Raw genomic sequence first — 19,078 nt, 5'->3', positions numbered from 1 at the left:
GTGAAAGAAAACAGACACAAGAAGTCACATATTGTATGAGTCCATGTATATACAAGGTCCACAGCAGGCAAATCCGTACAGACAGAAAGTAAATTGGTGGTTGCCAGGGACTAAGGGGACGAGAGAATGGGCAGTGACTGCTCATGGGTGTGGAAGTTGTCTTGGGGGTGAGGAAAATGTTCTGAAATCAAGACAGTGGGGATAGTTGCAGAACTCTGAATGTTCTAAAAGAGTGTTGAATTGTACACTTTAAAAGGGTGAATATGATAGTACGTGAATTATATCTCCATAAAGCTATGTTTTTTAAAAGAACAGTGATGAGCAAAGAAGTAGATGAACGTGAACAAATAAGCAAGTATTGATTGTATGAAGGAATCATAACAACGACTTGTTTGGGGATATAAAAGCAACGTGGGACTAATAATAGACCACCAAGCACATAGGAGGGAAGACACTGTAGCTAAAACAAAGTTTTTATAATGTTCAGGAGGATAGAATGTTTATTAACAGTGGAATTTATGTCAAGAATGCGTGATAGATTTAATATTAGAGCAACTGTATGACTCATACATATTGCTGTTGGGAGTGTAAATGGTACAGCCACTCTGGAAAGTAGTTTGGCAGTTCTTTTCAAAACTTAAAATAGGCTTACCACACAATCCAGGAATTACACCTTTGGCATTTATCCCAGAGAAATGAACTTATTTTCATGCAGAATTTGTACACAGTGTTCATAGCAGCTTTATTCATACAGCCAAAAACTGGAAACAACTCAAGTGTCATTCAGTGGGTGAATGGTTAAATATGTTGTGGTACATCCATACCATGGAATACTACTCAGAAATCAAAAGGATCAAGGATTATTGATCCAACTTGGATGAACCTCAAGGCTGATGCCGATTTCAAAAAATTTATAAACTGCATGGTTCCATTTATGTAGCATTTGTGAATTGATATAATTCTAGAGATGGAGAACAGATTAGTGGTTGCTACAGGTTAGGGTTGGGGAGGGGAAGAAGATGGGTGTATCAGTAAAGGGTAACAAGGGAATCTTATGGTGATGGTACAGATGAGGATCTTGTCACACACACACGCGCACACGTGTGCACACACACACACACACAAGTGCTAGTATAGCTGGTAAAATCTGAACAAGATCTTTACCAATTCTGATTTCTTGATTTTGATGTTTTAGTATAGTAGTGTAAAATGTGAACTGTGAGGGGAGGCTGGGGGAAGAGTACTTGGGGGGTGCCTGGGTGGCTCAGTTGGTGAAGCGTCCAGCTCCTCATTTCGGCTCAGGTCATTATCTCACGGTTCTGGAGTTCAAGCCCCACAGCGGGCTCTCTGCTGTCAGTGCAGAGTCTGCTTCAGATCCTCTGTGTCCCTCTCTCTGTCCCTCCCCTGCTCATGCTCTCTCTCTTTCAAAAATAAAATAAACATTAAAAAAAAATACAACCAAAAAAGAGTGCTTGGGACCTATCTTTACATTTATTTGAAGCCTACTGTGAATCAATAATTATTTCAAAATAAAAGTTTAAAAAACACAATAATTACTAAAAGAATACAAATAAAGTGTATAACTTCCTAGCCAAAAGAGTAAGGGGAAGAAAAAAGAGTGCTCAATCAATCCAAGAAGACTCTGGAAAGGAGAAATTAGAAAGCAAAGAAAAAGCAAAATAACTGCAAATACAAAAAAAGATGGTAGAAACAAGTGAAAATATATTTTTACTCACAATAAATAAAATGGACTAAACTTCCCGTTTAACAGAAAGTCTCAGGTTTTTTTTTAATCCAGTTATTTTCAGTGTATAGGAGAACTGACTAAATATAATGACACAGAAATGTTGAAAGTAAAGTGATATGGAAAGTGGCAAATATCCAAAGAAAGCAGCTACATTATATTAATATCAGATAAAATAAACTTTAAAGGGAAAAGGTTATTGAGATTAAAAGAGTCAATATATAATGATAAAAGCAATAATTAACTGGAAAGATAAGACAATCCTGAGCTTTTATATACCTACCTAACTCCATAGCCTTAAAATATGTAAAGCAAAATTCAATATATTTAAAAGGAAAGTGGTTACATCCATGTTTAGTTAGATTTTTAATACACCTATATTAGCAATTGATAGGCAAAGCAGTCCGAAATTTATTATCAAAGATTTGAGCAATGAATTAATGGAGATAGGTAGATAGATGGATAGAAAAAAAAATATATATATAATATGTTAACCCAACAATTAAAAATACTTTCTTTTCAGGAGTTCCTGGGTGGTTCAGTGAGTTAAGCATCCAACTCTTGATTTCTGCTCAGGTCATGATCTCACAGTTCGTGAGTTCGAGCCCCACATTGGGCTGTGTACTGACAGTGTAGAGCCTGCTTGGGATTATCTCTTCCTTTCTCTCTGCCCCTCCCCTGCACACTCTCTCACTCTCTTTCTCAAAACAAATAAACAATTTTTAAAGAATATTTTCAAGCATACATGGAATACTTATAAAACTTGACCATACGCTATTAGGTCACAAAACAAATTTCACTTTCCACCATATACTAGATGAAAAAGCAAATGTTAATTTACACACAGCATATTTTCTGTCCACAACTCAATAAAATTAGAAATTGGTAAGAAAGCAATGACCAACATCCCCATTCATTTAGAAATATTAAAATACAGACCTCTGAATAATATAAGGTTCAGATAAAAATAATACAATATTTATGAAATATTTAGAACTAAATGCCAATGGAAACTGTGCATGCCAAAAGTATGCATGGAACCAAAACAGAGGGTGTACTTAAAGGAACACAGGGGTGCCTGGGTGGCTCAGTCGGTTAAGCGTCCGACTTCAGCCAGGTCACCATCTCGCGGTCCGTGAGTTCGAGCCCCGCGTCAGACTCTGGGCTGATGGCTCAGAGCCTGGAGCCTGCTTCCGATTCTGTGTCTCCCTCTCTCTCTGCCCCTCCCCCGTTCATGCTCTGTCTCTCTCTGTCTCAAAAATAATTAACGTTAAAAAAAATTTTAAAGGAACATACATAGCTGCACTTGCATATGTTATTATATAGGAAGAAAGAGGAAAAGCTAATGAGTTGAGAGTCTAAATGAAGATGAAAAACTCAGTAAAGAAAGATAATAAAAGCAAATCTGGGAAGGAAAGAAATTGATCTAAATCAACTTCAGAAAAAAGTTAACTTCTCTTCTGGAAGTGAGAAGAGACTGTAAGAGAGCTAGCTACAATGGGAACGTTTTATTTCTCTGGGCCAAAAAAAAAAAAAAGTAAATACTTTGTGTACTAAAAATTATTTTATTGTTTGTAACAACTTCATTAAAATGTAATTCATATAGCATACAGCGCCGAATGCTGTAAAAACACTGGTTTTTAGTACCTTTACAGAGTTGTGTGGCCATCACCACAATCAACTTTAAAATATTTTCATCACCTCAAAAAGAAACCTTTCACCCTTGAATGCAAACTGGTGCAACCACTCTGGAAAACAGTATGGAGGTTCCTCAAAAAAGTAAAAGTAGAATTACCCTATGACCCAGCAATAGCACTACTAAGAATTTATCCAAAGGATAGAGTGCCGATTCATAGGGGCACTTGTACCCCAATATTTATAGCAGTGCTTTCAACAATAGCCAAATTATGGAAAGAGCCCAAATGTCCATCACCTGATGAATGGATAAAGAAGATGTGTATACACACACACACACACACACACACACACACACACACACACACTGGAATACTACTTGGTGATGAAAAAGAACGAAATCTTGTCACTGCAACAACATGGATGGAACTGGAGGGTATTATGCTAAGTGAAATAAATCAGTCAGAGACAGACAGGTATCATATGTTGTCCCTCGCAGGTGGAATTGGAGAAACTTAACAGAAGACCATGGGAGAAAGGAAGGAAAATTAGTTACAAACAGGGAGGCAAACCATAAGAGACTCTTAAATACAGAGAACAAACTGAGGGTTGATGGGGTTGGGGGGTGCAGGGAAAATGGGTGATGGGCATTGAGGAGGGCACTTGTTGGGATGAGCACTGGGTGTTGTATGTAAGTGATAAATCTTGGGAATCTGCTCCTGAAGCCAAAACTACACTGTATGTTAGCTAACTTGACAATAAATTATTAAGAAAAAAAAAGCAAATAAGAGAAACCTTCCACACTTTGGCTGTCATCCCCAAGCCCCACATCCTCCCCATCCCTAAGCAACCACTAATCTGCTTTCTCTATTAATAGATTTGCCTACTCTGGGCCTTTCATATAAAAGGAATCCTTTAACACATGGTCTTCTGTGACTAGGTTCTTTTACATAGCATAAAATTTTCAAGGTTCATCCAGGCTGTAGCATATACCTATGCTTCATTCCTTTTTGTGGATAAATAATATTCCATTGTATGAATATATACTACGTTTTGTGTATTCATTTGTTGATAGACATTTAAGTCATTTTAACTTTTGGCTATATTATGAATAATACTTCTCTGGACACTTGTGTACAAGTATTTGTGTAGATATGTTTTCATTTCTCTTGGATATATACCTAGGAGTGGAATTGCTGAGTCAAATGGAAATTCCACGCTTAAAATGTTGAGGAACTGCCAGACTGTTTTTCCAAAGTGGTTGCAACATTTAGTATTTCCATCAGCAGTGTATGAGGCTACTGATTGATCTACATCCTCACCAACACTTGTTATTATCTGACTTTTTGATTATAGCCACCTTATTTGGTGTGAAGCGGTATAGCACTGTGTTTTTCATTTGCATTACCTGGTGACTAATGATGTTGACATCCTCTCATGTGCTTGTCAGGCATTTGTCTTCTTTGGAGAAATGGCTATTCAGGTCCTTTGCCCATTTTTAATTGGGATATTTTTCTTTTTGTCATTGAGTTGTAAGAGTTTTTTTTTTTATATATTCTAGGTACAAGTCCTATATCAGATATATGATTTCCAAATATTTTCTCCCACTTTATGCACTGTCTTTTCACTTTATTATTAGTGTCCTTTGAAACATAGAACTTTTTCATATTAATAAGGTCTAATTATTTTTTCTTTTGTTGCTTGTGACTTTGATATCTTACCTGTAAGAATCCATAGCCAAATCCAAGATTATAAAGATTTACTCCTGCTTTCGTCTGAGAATTTTAGAGTTTTAGCTCTTAAGTCTTTGATTTTGAGTTAATTCCTGTATGTGTTGTATGATCAGCAGCTGTACTATTTTACATTCTTTTCAGCAGTGCACAAGGGTTCCAGTTTCTCCACATCCTTTCCAACACTTGTTATTTTTTGGTTTGTTTTAGAGAGAGGGCTTGAGTGAGGGAGAGAGGGAGAAGGGGAGAGAGAGACTCTTAAGTAGGCTCCACACTCAGTGCGGAGCCCAACATGGGATGGGGCTCAATCCCACAACCCTGTGATCATGACCTGAGCCAAAGTCAAGAGTTGGCCGCTCAACAGACCAAGTCACCCAGGTGCCCCTGTTTGTTTGTTTGTTTGTTTGTTTGTTTTTATTATAGCCCTCCCAGTGGGTGTGAGGTGGTAGCTCATTGTGATTTTGATTTGCATTTCCCTAGTGATTAGTGCTGTTGAACATCTTTTCATGTGCCTATTGGCCATTTGTGTAACTTCTTTGGAGAAATGTCTATTCAAGTCCTTTGCCCATTTTTATTTTTTCAGTCATTTGTGGCTCTAATTTTTTTTAATATGAAATTTATTGTCGAATTGGTTTCCATACAACACCCAGTGCTCATCCCAACAGGTGCCCTCCTCCATGCCCATCACCCACTTTCCCTTCCCTCCTACCCTCCATCAACCCTCAGTTTATTCTCAGTTTTTAAGAGTCTCTTATGTCCTTTGCCCATTTTTAATTGGGTTATCAATTTTGTTGTTGAATTGTAAGAGTTCTTTATGTATCTTGAATATCAATCTTTGTCAGATATATGATTTGCAAATATTTTCTCCCATCGTGTAACTCACCTTTCACTCCATTAATAGTGTCCTTTGTTGCACAAAAGATTTTAATCGTGATGGAGTCCAGCTTATCTAGTGTTTTTTGTTGTTGTTGTTTTTTCGTTTTTTTTTTTTGTTTTTTTTTTTTGTTTTTTTTTTTGCCTGTGCTTTTGGTCTCACATCCAAGAAATCATTGCCAAATCTTGCTACCAATTTCTAAACACTCAGCCTGGTAGTGAGTTCAATTCAAACTATTCAGTGAGTGATTTAAAGTACTGAAGTAAGTTATTTCTATTCTATAATTTACTGTTGTAATTGTGGAAGATTTCAAAATTATCCATTCAATCCCAAACTTCTTATGAAACTTTATTTTCGTGATTACTGCCAAACGCATTCGATTATAAATTGAAAGCATGGAAATAGCACAATTATGATACGATTTTTCCCCATGAGGAATAGTGATCAAAATTATTGCCAAGTGCCTTTATTAGGAAAAGAACATTCTTAACTGATTAAAGGCTATGGATATTATATATCAACTATTAAATGGGTTTTCAACTTTTCTGCTTCATTTTTTAAAAACACTGAATTTCACTTCAGCACATATAATAAAGTTTTAAAACTTCAAAGGCCATTTTGCATTCTGAAAAGAGCTCCTTGTGGTTATAATATTCTTTTGAAATTCAAATAACTCCTTGGAATTTGAAGCTAGCTAGGAGTTGTGTACTGTAGAAAGAGAAGGGGGAAGATCCCTGATATCACTGCTAATTTATCCTGCTAGAAAGATATAACGCTTTTGTGCCTTGATAGGAGCAGTAAATGCATCTTTTGAAGTAAACATGTTCAGCAATGTGTAAAACCTTATTTTTTTAAAGTTCATTTATTTTAAGAGAGAGACAAAGAGAGAACCGGTGGGGGAAGAGCAGAGAGAGAAGGGGACAGAGATCCAAAGTGGGTTCTGGGCTGACAGCAGAGAGCCCAATGTGGGGCTCGAACTCACAAACTTCAAGATCATGACCTGAGTTGAAGTTGGATGTTTAACTGACTGAGCCACCCAGGCTCCCCAAGCACTTATTTTTTAATCTCTTTTTAGTTCTTGTTTTAAACCATTATATACTTTTTCCAGCACGTATTTTTCAAGAGCCCCTAATTTTATAAAGTAGATGATGTAGGAGATCCAAGAGAAGCCTAAGACATGGTTCTCTTCCCTCAGACAGTTTGCCATCTCTTCATAGAACCTAGTGATGCACATGACAATCTAAAAGAAGAAATAGGGGTGCCTGGGTGGCTCAGACGGTTAGGCATCTGACTTCGGCCTAGGTCATGATCCTGCACTTCATGGGTTCGAGCCCCACATTGGGCTCTGTGCTGACAGCTTGAAGCCTGGAGCCTGCTTCAGATTCTGTGTCTCCCTCTCTCTCTGCCCCTCCCCTGCTTGCACGCTGTCTCTCTGTCCCCAAAAATAAATAAATTTAAAAAAAAGAAGAAGAAGGAATAAAGGCACTTACCATGTAGAGTCTGAGAAAGCAAGATCAGAGAAAGCCACAGTGTTTCTCTACAGTCAACTACATCGAATATAAAACTACTTTACCAGTTCCCCATAAGCCGTCCTCATCTGGACCGTACCACAGCATATTTAATGGAGTAGTAGGAAAATGTAATCTACCCCCGATGGAGATCATAGAACTTTAGAGGGAAAGGGATTTTGGAAACATCTTATTCAACATCTTCTTGTTTACTGAGGCCAGGGAGCTGAAATAATTTGCTCAAAGTTACCTGTTAGAAAATAGCAGATCTGGGACGCCTGGGTGCTCAGTCAGTTGAATGGTCGACCCTTGATTTCAGTTCAGGTCATGATCTCAGGGTTGTGGGATCAAGCCCCATATCAGGCTCTGTACTGGGCATGGATCCTGTTTGAGATTCTCTCTCTCTCTCTCTCTCTCTCTCTGTCTCTCTCTGCCCCCCTCCCCTGCTTGTGCTCTCTCTCTCTAATAAAAAAAAAATGTTAAAAAAAAAAAAAGAAAATAGATCTGAATCTCAGATTCATCCTTTATCTCCAAGGCCAGTGATCTTTCTTTCATACTACAGTCCTCCAGAATATGTTAAGAGAAAGGAGAGAGGGAGACCAGATGGGAAACAATTTTACGGTCCATCCTTGAGGCAATGAACCCTGCAATCAGAGGGTTTGCTGAGGAAAATTGACAGAAAGGATAAATAAGAAGCACCTTAGAAAAAAGACCTGCTATTTTCTTTATTTTAGTGAATTAAACAAATATCTAGAGAATTCAGTAAAGCATTGAGCTAGTTCTAAAGAATAATATTTGACTAAAGTGAAAAAAACCAAATCCTGACAAAACCACTATTCATAATCCAATGATCCTGGCAAATGGGTGCTATGTAAATATTTGCTGAATGAATGAACAAATGAATGAATGTATCAACTTAAATTTTATTGGTTTTTTTGGGGGGAGGGGATTTTTAGTAAATATCTTACAAGTGTTACTGAAAAAAGAAAACATTTTCTTCTACAGATTCACCTTTTTGGAGTTTTGCTGGCCATTTTAGGAAACTTGGTCATCAGTATTTCCCTAAATATTCAGGTAAGAAGTAGCTTGTTTTTCTAAGTGTAGTTTGATCTAGGGACACATTATGGCTTGAAGGGGTCTCAGGCACTTTTGCCCTCCTGGGATCCTTCCTCCACAAAAAATCTAAACAATTATATTTTATGACCTCACTGACATAAAGACAAATATATCTTAGGCTGGATTGCGTTCACTTTTTTCTTCTTCTAATTTTAAAAGAAATTAAATGTTTTTGTGGGCATCTTAATAGTATTGCATATCCTAGGCAAGGTGCCTCAGTAGTTTGTAAATTTGTACCACAAATTTGTACCAAAGTTGTTCATAATCTTGGCGTAAACCAAGATTTATTTTTAATGTTCTGTGTTTTCTTCTAGTACTTTTATTATTTTTTTAAGTTTTCAAACATAATCTAGAATTGTATATACTTCTTATAAGAAAGTAAGTTCAGTTGTCATAAAATCAATAAGGAAATTGGGCTTTATGTAATGGCCATGAATATATATGTTTCAAATACAAAAAATACTCAAACCAGATGTAAATAAGCATCTATCACCCCAACCCCCAACTATCAAAGCATTCTGCCTTGCTATGTTTATTGTGGTAGCTACTTTGACTCATACGTTTGAATCCATTTTCAAAGGATTTTCCTTTAGTAACTTATTATTTTTATTTCCCGAAAGTTTATTTTGGCATCTGAACTTTTTTGACATTCTGAAAGTAGTGTTAAGACACTTAACTCCTTAACATACTCCTCATCTTTGGAGAGGAAGACTGGTACTAACTTTACAGTTATCAGAATTAAGCAACATTCCTATGTGAGAAGGCCCTTTCCTCCACAAAATTCTCCATCAATGGGAGTCACTTCTGCAGTTAATATGTTTGGAACAAGCAGAAAGCCATAGCAATTGTTCTGTAATAACCTGCAAATAAAAGCCATGATGCAAATGCATAGGACCAAAACTTTTCAGGGCAAGTTTTAATTTGTGGTAGAGATATCTTCTTATTTGCATCCTGATTTCCTTCCAGAAATATTCTCATGTCCAGTTGGCACACCAGGAACACCCAAGGCCATACTTCAAGAGTATGTTGTGGTGGGCTGGGGCCGTGCTCATGGCCGTTGGGGAGATGGGCAACTTTGCAGCCTATGGATTTGCCCCCATTACTCTCATCGCTCCGTTAGGCTGTGTGTCTGTTACAGGTGAGCCATTTCTCTGTGTTTTGACAAATAGAAAGTTTTAGACATCAGAATAATTGGCAGAAAAACATACAACTTAAACAACACGCGAACAAAGGAATGAAGTCCTATTTTCTTAGCAGGTTAACTTGGAACGATTATACTGCTGGTTTCACTTATCTGCCATCATGGGGCCATATTTACAGAAAGAAACTTGCATTTTGTAGCTGTAGTATTGATATTTGAAAGCCTTATTTCCGGTGTGTGCGTCTTAATAAATTAATAGTAACAGCAAATGTTATACCATGCTTTTTAAATCGTTAATGAATTATCTAAAAATATTTGTACAGTGTTGTATTTTATTCAGATGTTAAGCTGATGTTGCTTGTAGTTAGAGCATTTGATGCCTCATTTTGACTGCATAGTTCAGTATCTCTTTTACACTAAGGATCAAATATTGGTTATTCTCCATTACTATAAGAATGTGTACATTTACGGTAATGTCACAATTAACCTATTTTTCAAAATTTATATGATGTACTAAATATATATAGAAAAGAGATATGAGATGTTGCTAAAGACTAAAAAAAAAGAGCAAAATCACTGCTAAAAAGATGAATAAATTTTCCAAGACTTGTTAAAATCAATAAAAATCCTTTTAATTTTACTCTTTATTTGCTGCTATGGAAACAGCATGTTTCAAAATGTCTGTGAATTTGAAATCTTCACTGAAATAGAAGCAAGTTGATGATTATTGTCTGGTAACAACTAGATCATAAGATGTGCTCACGTGTCCCGATTTTAATATTTCTCCTAAGAATATGATATTCTTAAAGAAAGCAGAGTTTAAACCAAAATAATGTGTATTCAAAGAGAATTTTATTTTATGTTGAAAGTAGTTTCTCCTTCTTAATCATTCAAAATATCTTACTCAAAATACTTCCGTGGTGTACTAGGGTAGAATATTTAGCAAAGAACACTTTTGTAGCTTTCTAGAAATTGTTCAGTTAAAATTACCATACTGTTACTTCTCTGAATAGGCACACAATTTATATAATCATTTACCATTTTTAACATCCCAATAAAATGAGCAATTTTAGCATATCTTCTTTTTGCTACACATACTATGTATGTGGACATTGTGGATTTCTTTTTTTCTTCTCAAGATCTGACAAATAATAGATAAAAGATCTCGTTATATTGTCACCTTGGGACTTCTACAGGCCCCAGTTATTCTGAAAATGTTGTGTTTTTCTTCATAATGACTGTATATTTAGAGCTGGTTTTTATTTCTGCTTCTTGTTTTGCTTTATGTTTCATTTCCAGGAAGTAGATAAAACAGTGTCCAGGAATATAAACAGACACCTGGAGGAGGGTTGGTACACTTAGTTGAAATTCTGCAGTTATCTCGAGTCACTCAGCACTGGGAATCCTTTCCTCTGGGAACAAGAAAAAGAGAGCTGGTCCAACTAGCTCAAAGGAAGGGGAGTGTGGCTGGACTTGTTGTAATGGTCAGAGATTTCAAAGAAATGAAATATAGCCAAGCTCTGTGGGACCTAAAGTGAGAATTTGGAAGTCGCCAGAGATTAAGGTCACCTTGATACCCTTCACAGCCCTTCAGCTGAGCTGCTTGCGAGGCTGCTCCTCTTGGCCTGACTTGCTCAAAGCTCTCATTAGTAATAGGAAGCTTAAGTTTTCCCACTCACCTTAGACAGTGCCCTGTCCTCCCCAAGCCCCATGTGGGGCCAGTCCACTCATGTTCACACTCTGAGCTCACTGGTTTAACAGGTGGACCTTTCTTAATGCTACATTCTTTGTGTGCTTTTAGCCCCAGTTGATATTTCAACGTTACAATCTGTTTAACAGCCTCCCTGTCTGCCCATAAAATGGTTCAAAGAAGTAAACTTACAGCCTCAAATACAAGCCATTTCCTACTTTACAATCTTTGCAAACTAGTATATGCTCACGAGTAAATATTCCCACAGCACTCCTGAGCTGCATTTAGGTTGTGAAGTGTCGTGGGTGGGTTGTGGACCACTGGTGATTGAGAATAGTCCCCAGCACAAACCCCTACCACCCTGAGGTTCCTTATAAAGATTCTAGAAACTCTAAAGGACCTGAAACAAAAAGGAGAGTATTTTTAAAATAGCCATATCATATGGCTCTGTCTACAGATGAGGCAGAAAAGCGTCCACACTTTTCTGTGCTGGAACTTTCCCCCCACTGTTATGTCTTGAGAAATTCATGAAAGAAATCAAAATTTCCTTCTGAGTTAAAAAAAAAAAAAAAAGATAGATAGTATACATCACAGTGTTGCATGGGATGGGAGATTGCATATTCTTGTCTGGTCTGTCTTCTATCTTTTGTTACTTTTAAAATTAAAAAAAAAAAAAGAACGAAAGAAAATTAAAATCCAAAACTTTAAAAAAAAAAAACGCTTGAGCTCTGAAGTCCAACCGAAGGGTAGGTACTTTCTGCCATCTTCCTCCCTCTGCCGAGGTGATCTGGTTGACACCAACACACCATGCTCCTTTTTTCCTTTCCGGAAGTGAGGGGAGATACCGTGTGGGTAATCATGTGTTCTAATCTCGCTACCCACAGCATGGCAGGCCCCCTAATATGTCAGACCTGCTGTTTTGCATTACATAATCAAAATTCCTTTTCCCTTTGTAAGTTTAACTGAACAAATTGTTTTTAGGGCTAGTATGTAAGAAACACCATGGTAAGCAGTATGGCTATATCGGTTTGTGCTCTTCTCACAGTCCTGCCTCAGAGCATCTTCCTTTCTCCTTGCTTTCCCCTTCTCCATGTGTTCTGCCGCTCCTTGCTGACAGGCTCACCTTGCAGCCGCACTCCTCAGGCCCTGGTTTTACTGGTGGTTCCAAAGGAGGCAAAGAGCTCCATAATCAAACAGAGTTCTGTGACATTGGTTTTTTTTTTTTTTTTTTTTTAATGTTTTTTATTTTGTTTTTGAGACAGAGAGAGACAGAGCATGGGCGGGGGAGGGTTAGAGAGAGAGGGAGACACAGAATCCGAAGCAGGCTCCGGGCTCTGAGCTGTCAGCACAGAGCCCGATGCGGGGCTCGAACTCACAGACAGTGAGATCGTGACCTGAGCCGAAGTCGGAAGCTCAACCGACTGAGCCACCCAGGCGCCCCTGTGATATTGGGTTTTAAATGTAAGCCAGGTTTCATTAGTGTCGGGTTTCTGGGCACACTGTCAGTCTTTCAGAGGCAGGTGCAGTCAGCCAGGTTTTTGGAACCTACCGACCACAAAACGTTTTTATATGAAGCATCCTCAAAGGACAGCAGTTCTGGGGCGCTGGGAGACTCAGTCAGTTGAGCATCTGACTCTTGGTTTTGGCTCAGGTCATGATCCCAGGGCCGTGGGACGAGCCCTGCGTCAGGCTCACTCAGCACCAGCTCCGTTCCACACTCAGCGGGAAAAAAAAAAAAAAAAAAAAAATCCCTGCTTGGGATTCTCTCCCTCCCTCCTTCTGTCTGCCCCCCCCCCAAAAAAAAAGAGAAGAAAAGAAAAAGGACATCAATTCTGCAGAAAACCCTTTAGGGAATTCTTAAGGCAGTGCTCACATTAATAATTCTCTAATCTCCACTGCCCGGCACGAGCGAGTGATCTAGCCTGTCTGAGTCTTAAGGATTGGATAATGGGAAATAATCCTGGCAGATCTGAATGCCCAGGCCTGGGTCCAGCTTTCTGAGAATGTCAGAGCCCTAGTATTCTTGCGTCACCTTACGCTTTCTCCCTGAAGGTCTTTCTCACTGGAGAATACATCCAAACGCTCATTCTGACTGATAACGCTAGTTACACTGGCAGTATGGTTAGTTCTAGATGTTGACTTGTGTTTGTGTTTCCATTAGTTAAGAAAGCTTAGTGGTTATTTCTCAATTTTGTCTCTAGCCTAGGCTGGATATTTGTCCCAACCAGACAGGGCAGTTGAATGGTCCAGAACATGAGCTCTGGGGCCACACTGCCAGGGTTCAAATCCCAGCTCTGCCGCTGGAAAGCTCTGTGGCCTCATACAAGTTATGTAAACAGGTTCATGCCTCAGATCGCTAACCTGTAAAGTGGAGATACAAAGAGTTCTTACCTCAGGGGGCGCCTGGCTCGCTCAGTCGGGGGAGGAGCGTGCGACCCTCGATCTCAGGGTTGTAGGTTCAGGCCCCATGCTGTGTGTCGAGATTCCTTAAAAATAAAAAATAAAGAAGAGTTCTTACCTCAGAAGTTGTCCTGGGGAAAAGCAGAGTAAACGCAAATGGCTGAGAACAGTGTTGGATACGTACTGCAGAGTTTGACATGTAGACAACACTAGCTACTGTCACTGTGATTTATAATTATTAGTATTACTTAGAAACAAAGCTCATTCTTCATAAGGGCATCCCTTCCCATGCCCCCAGAAGATGGCTGATGATTAAATTCTCTAAAATGGAGGAACCAGTTTAAGAAATGCTTTCCATTGTTCTCATCCATGTAATGGCTCATTTTCAGGGAGCAGAGAAGTAAGATCCTCACAGCTCATTTGTTCAGCCATTGAGCAGCAATTACCCCTTGATTGTTCCACATGTTTCCTACTGAAATGTGTTGGAAAATACCAGAATTTCCAAATAACCTACCAAGACAAAATACATTTAAAAAAACACACACACAAAAACAAAAACAGGGGCACCTGGGTGGCTCAGTCGGTTAAGCGTCCAGCTTCAGCTCAGGTCATGATTTCACGCTTTGTGGGTTCGAGCCGCCCATCAGGCTCTGTGCAGACAGCTCAGAACCTTGAGCCTGTTTTGGATTCTGTGTCTCCCTCTCTCTCTGCTTCCCCCCCCCCCCCCACTCACATTCTGTCTCTGTCTCTTAAAAATGAATAAATGTTAAAAAATATTAAAAAAAAAAACAGACACAGAAATTTGTCCTAGGAAAAGCATAGCAGCCTAAGATGTGTGTGTAACTTTCTGTCTTCTTGCTCTGGCTTCCTATCACTTCTGTTTACTTGCTAATTAACTTCAGAGAGGCCGAAGGGCAGATTTCTTTCAAGGTCTAACTGCAATTTGAGAATGTGTTTTTAGAGAAACTGTTATACCAAAAATCTAGTAAAAAGAAATAAGTTGGATATTCTGTGGAGTTTGTAGTACAATTTTAAACTACTACTAATCCTTCCCTCCCCAGAAGGTCTTTCTTGGCTTCTAGACTAAATTAAACAGGCTTATTCTCTCTGTTCCCTTAGCACCCTACAGGGCCCTCTTCTTGTCTACATGGTGTCTTTTTGTGAATTAGAAAAAGGCAGCCTTTCTCGTGATACGTTATTTCTGTTTGTCTGCAAATTACTGTGATACAGTGATTTCACTGGTACAGCATGCTTAGGCACCATCTGTCATAGAATTGTCCTGAGAGATACACAACTCAGCAAGATGTGAGATGTGGGTGGTGCTTTCTCAGATTTTGTGTCTCTGTGCACTGTACAACCTGCTCAACCACACACACCAGCCCTGGTCCTGCATTTCCCCTCCAGCAGCTTTCATCATGCTCACAATGACCTGTTTAATACCTGTCCTTACCATTTAACTGAGACCTAGGAGATGTGACCGCGTGTGTCTGCTTGCTTTCCGTCTGCTTCCTCCAGGAAAGCATGGTACAGGGAAATCACACAATACAGCTTTGTAGAGCTGGTTTGAATTTGAAGTTTGATAAAATGAGGACAGGATGTTCTGTTCTTGGGTGTTGGAAGAGAAAAACATTTGCTTAAAAGCATAATGGTTAAACATTCCATTGCAAGGAACTCATGGATATTCACTTTTGTAAATACTTAAAAGGTTTTAAGCCTGTCCTTTGGGGGTTAAGTTAGATTATTTGTGCATCTACAAAGTACAGGCTTTCATTTCACATTTTCCTTTTTTTGTTCATCCTCATGACTGATCTATGCTGTGCTGAAGCATTGAGAGATGGTTAAAAATCATGACGCCATCAACAACCGAAAGAGTTGAAGTCACATGGAATTAAGGAGATTCATGGTAGACCTTACTCGGTATAAAATTAATTTGTGGGGGCACCTGGGTGGCTCAGTTGGTTGAGCGCCTGACTTCAGCTTGGGTCATGATCTCACGGTTCATGAGTTCAAACCCCACATCGGGCTCTGTGCTGACAGCTCAGAGCCTGGAGCCTGCTTCGGATTCTGTGTCTCCCTCTTTCTCTGCCCCTTGCCCACTCATACTCTGTCTCTTTGTCTCTCTCAAAAATAATATCCATTTAAAAAATCTTTTTAAAAACAAACAACCCAAAACAACAACAAAAAATTAATTTGTGTAGGGGTGGTAAGGGAGTGGAATATGAAGGAAGGTTGTTGTAGGGCCAGGGAGGGTGGGAGAAATAGGGCATAATAGAAGCACCAATGACATTTCTCAGTTCCGTACCTCTGAGAGTATATTGATTTAAAGTAATTTGAAGAGAGTTCACAGACTGTATCAGCCTTTCCAAGTTGAATTCAGGCAGTAATTTAGAAATAAAGGCAAGAAACAAATATTGAATGAGCATCCACTATGTCAGGTAATCTATGAGACACACAAACTTGCTATTTTACTTCATTAATGCCCAGATGTATAGAAGTGAGTAATGAGTAGATGAAATTTGAGATGAATTGTATGAGATCAAACACTTGGAATTTTACGTGGAATGATAACATCGATAGCAGCGAGATTTCCTTGGCCCTCAAATAATTTCCTAAGAGAAGTAGTCACTGTGTGATGGGCTAATTTGGATGAAAGTTAGAGAGCCAAATGCCCTGAGGAAATGAGGAGAGAATGAGACATGTGACTCTTAAGTCTTTTCCATCTCCAGTTTTCCCTAACATGCTGGCTGTGGCCCAAATGGAAATTCATGATGTGGGATATATGTTGTTTCGTGTATTTCTGTTGTGCCGTGATAGAGCTGTAAGCTGAAGTGTGTCTGTAACCCATTAGACGATGGTCCTAGTGTAGCCAGAAAGCTCTGGTGAGGCCTTTTTGGAACTCTAAAGAAGTCATCTCAAGCAGAAACTTTGGTCTCCAAGATTTTTATTAGAAACAAATGAAAGGAAGCATAAACAGACCAATAAGCAAGTGACCTGTAGCATTCCACAGACCTAGATGCTGCAAATTCTCTGTCCTTTGGAGGCCCGTGCTTAGTGCCAGCCTGGATGAAATCACGAGAGCTCTAAACCGCATGGGCTGCCTGTGGGCACTTCACGCAGACGTTTATTTTCATGTTGGAAATATGCAGAAAATATCCCTTTCTCAGTGGCTTTGGGTTGTCTGCTCCAGCAGATTTGTCCCCAGACCAGCCTAAATAAAATGCGCAGAATTAAACTCTGAAGTTCTCATTTTATGTCTGCTCATGCACTTAGCTGAGAGCATTCCTAAAACCTAAAAAACTCTATTTGAAAGGTCTTTGCCACCCATCCTGACTTTTTGAGGATGTATTTCTAGAGAAGTTGCTACTGACGAAGTAATGTGCTATTGAATTTATAATACAGAGTTAATCTTCTCAGCGACAGAGTTTTTACTTTTTCAGAGTCTTAATCCAGGTACATTTCCTTGTTTGAAATTATACAAATTACCTATGAATAATTTCTCCAGTATCTTCAATAAGTGACGCAAGCAAATTTTATATTAATATGAACAACTTGACCCCTGCATTCCTGCCGGTATGGGTGGTAGGACTTTTTTTCTCTATAAAGAAACACTTTTCAAACTCTCACATTTTCAGATTTTCAAATCCTAACTCCATAGAGTATGTGGTAACTGACTTACTTTACCCCTACAGTTCTGCAACAGGGAATGATAATTTTGGGTCACTCAGTACCTCCATACAGTTAGAGTTGATTGAGCCTGGGAGCACGCTCAATGTGTCCACATGTTTGAAGCTTGATGGTGAGTGCCAGGAAAGTGCTTTCGTGGTTTGCTTTTTAGCAGTACAGTAAAGTTGCCGTTGTAAGTGGTCAGAAACCACAAGCCAGATATTTACATGTGAGGATCTGTTTGTAGCATTGTTATATAAATATGTTCTTTTCATGTCATGGGTTATTTTTTATGAAATGGTTTCCTTTACTACTTTGCCTTCTACTTGACTATATTATAAAGATATAGCCTGGTTTCCCTTCAGATCACAGAGGCTACCCAATGAATGGAACGTACGCTAAGTGAAAATTGATGACGTTTTCATTGCAGACCAGGTGAGATTTCAAAAACTGGTGTCTTGTAGATCAGATCATGGCTGTGTTTTGTTTGGCTTAAGCAATGCTTTTAAAGAATACAAACTAATTTTCCAGTTTAAAAACTGGACCATGAAACACAAAAAGTGGTTTGCCTTAAAGAATCAGATTTGGTAACCCTGGACTTGCATGTGGCTAGAGCTGAATTATGGCTGCCACTTTTCACTGATCTTGTATATTCCAAGTCACCACGGCCCTACTGCTCCCCATAGCTACAGTTCCCCGCCCTCATCACACCAGCCCCCAACCTCATCATCACACCCTACCACCCTTCATCGCCCCAGCCCACCATCTTCATTACTTTTTTCCTCTATAGAGGATTGCCTACTTGGCCCCTGTATGCATTTGAATTTGTAACCCATGGACCAAAGGTTTGTTTGTTTTGTTTTTTATAACTGAATCAGATATGAATATTATATCCATAATCACAGATGAGTAAAGTGTAATTGTTTTAATTTTGGGTTAAATGTGTCTTTTAAGAAGTGGTCACGGTGGCATGAAAAAGAATAAAATACCTAGGAGTAAATTTAACCAAGGAGGTGGAAAACCTGTACCCTGTAAGCTGTAAGACATTGATGAAAGAAATGGAAGATGATGCAAATAAACGGAAAGATAGTCTGTGCTCAAGGATCGGGAGACTTCATATTGTTAAAATGCCCATACAACCCAAAGCAATCTATGGATTCAATGCAATCCCTATTAAAATTCCGACAGCATTTTTCACAGAACTAGAAAAGACAGCTATAAAATTTGTATAGAGCCACAAAATAGCCAAAGGAATCTTAAGAAAGAAGAATGAAGCTGGAGGCATTACGCTCCCCGGCTTCAAATGATATTACAAAACTATAGTAATCAAAACTCTTTGGTATTGGCATAAAAACAGACACAGATCAATGGACCAAAACAGAAAGCCCAGAAATACATCTATGCCTATGTGTTTAATTAATTTTCTACAAAGGAACCAAGAATATGCAATGAGAAAGATCAGTCTCTTCAATAAATGGTGTTGGGAAACTGCATAGTCACATGCAAAAGAATGAAATTCGACCAGTCTCTTACATCATACACAGAAATTGACTCAAAATGGATTAAAGACCTGAATG

At 38.7% G+C, this 19,078-nt stretch overlaps 1 protein-coding gene across 5 annotated transcripts in view; it reads left to right on the top strand.

Moving 5' to 3' along the window:
* Positions 1-19,078, top strand: part of NIPAL2 (NIPA like domain containing 2) — an 82,079-nt gene that overhangs the window by 16,192 nt on the left and 46,809 nt on the right. For 4 of the 5 annotated variants that reach the window (XM_058698686.1, XM_058698685.1, XM_058698681.1 and 1 more), the window contains 3 exons: positions 8,497-8,565; positions 9,574-9,745; positions 17,528-17,634. In XM_058698686.1, coding sequence (XP_058554669.1) covers positions 8,497-8,565; positions 9,574-9,745; positions 17,528-17,634 — 348 coding nt within the window. The remainder of the gene's footprint in view (positions 1-8,496; positions 8,566-9,573; positions 9,746-17,527; positions 17,635-19,078) is intronic. The other variant, XM_058698684.1, reaches the window with a different exon arrangement.

This window comes from Neofelis nebulosa, chromosome 14, assembly GCF_028018385.1.
Source record: "Neofelis nebulosa isolate mNeoNeb1 chromosome 14, mNeoNeb1.pri, whole genome shotgun sequence".
NCBI lineage: Eukaryota > Metazoa > Chordata > Mammalia > Carnivora > Felidae > Neofelis > Neofelis nebulosa.
The sequence above is the reverse complement of the archived record's forward strand: the minus strand, read 5'-3'. Positions and strand labels throughout refer to the sequence as shown.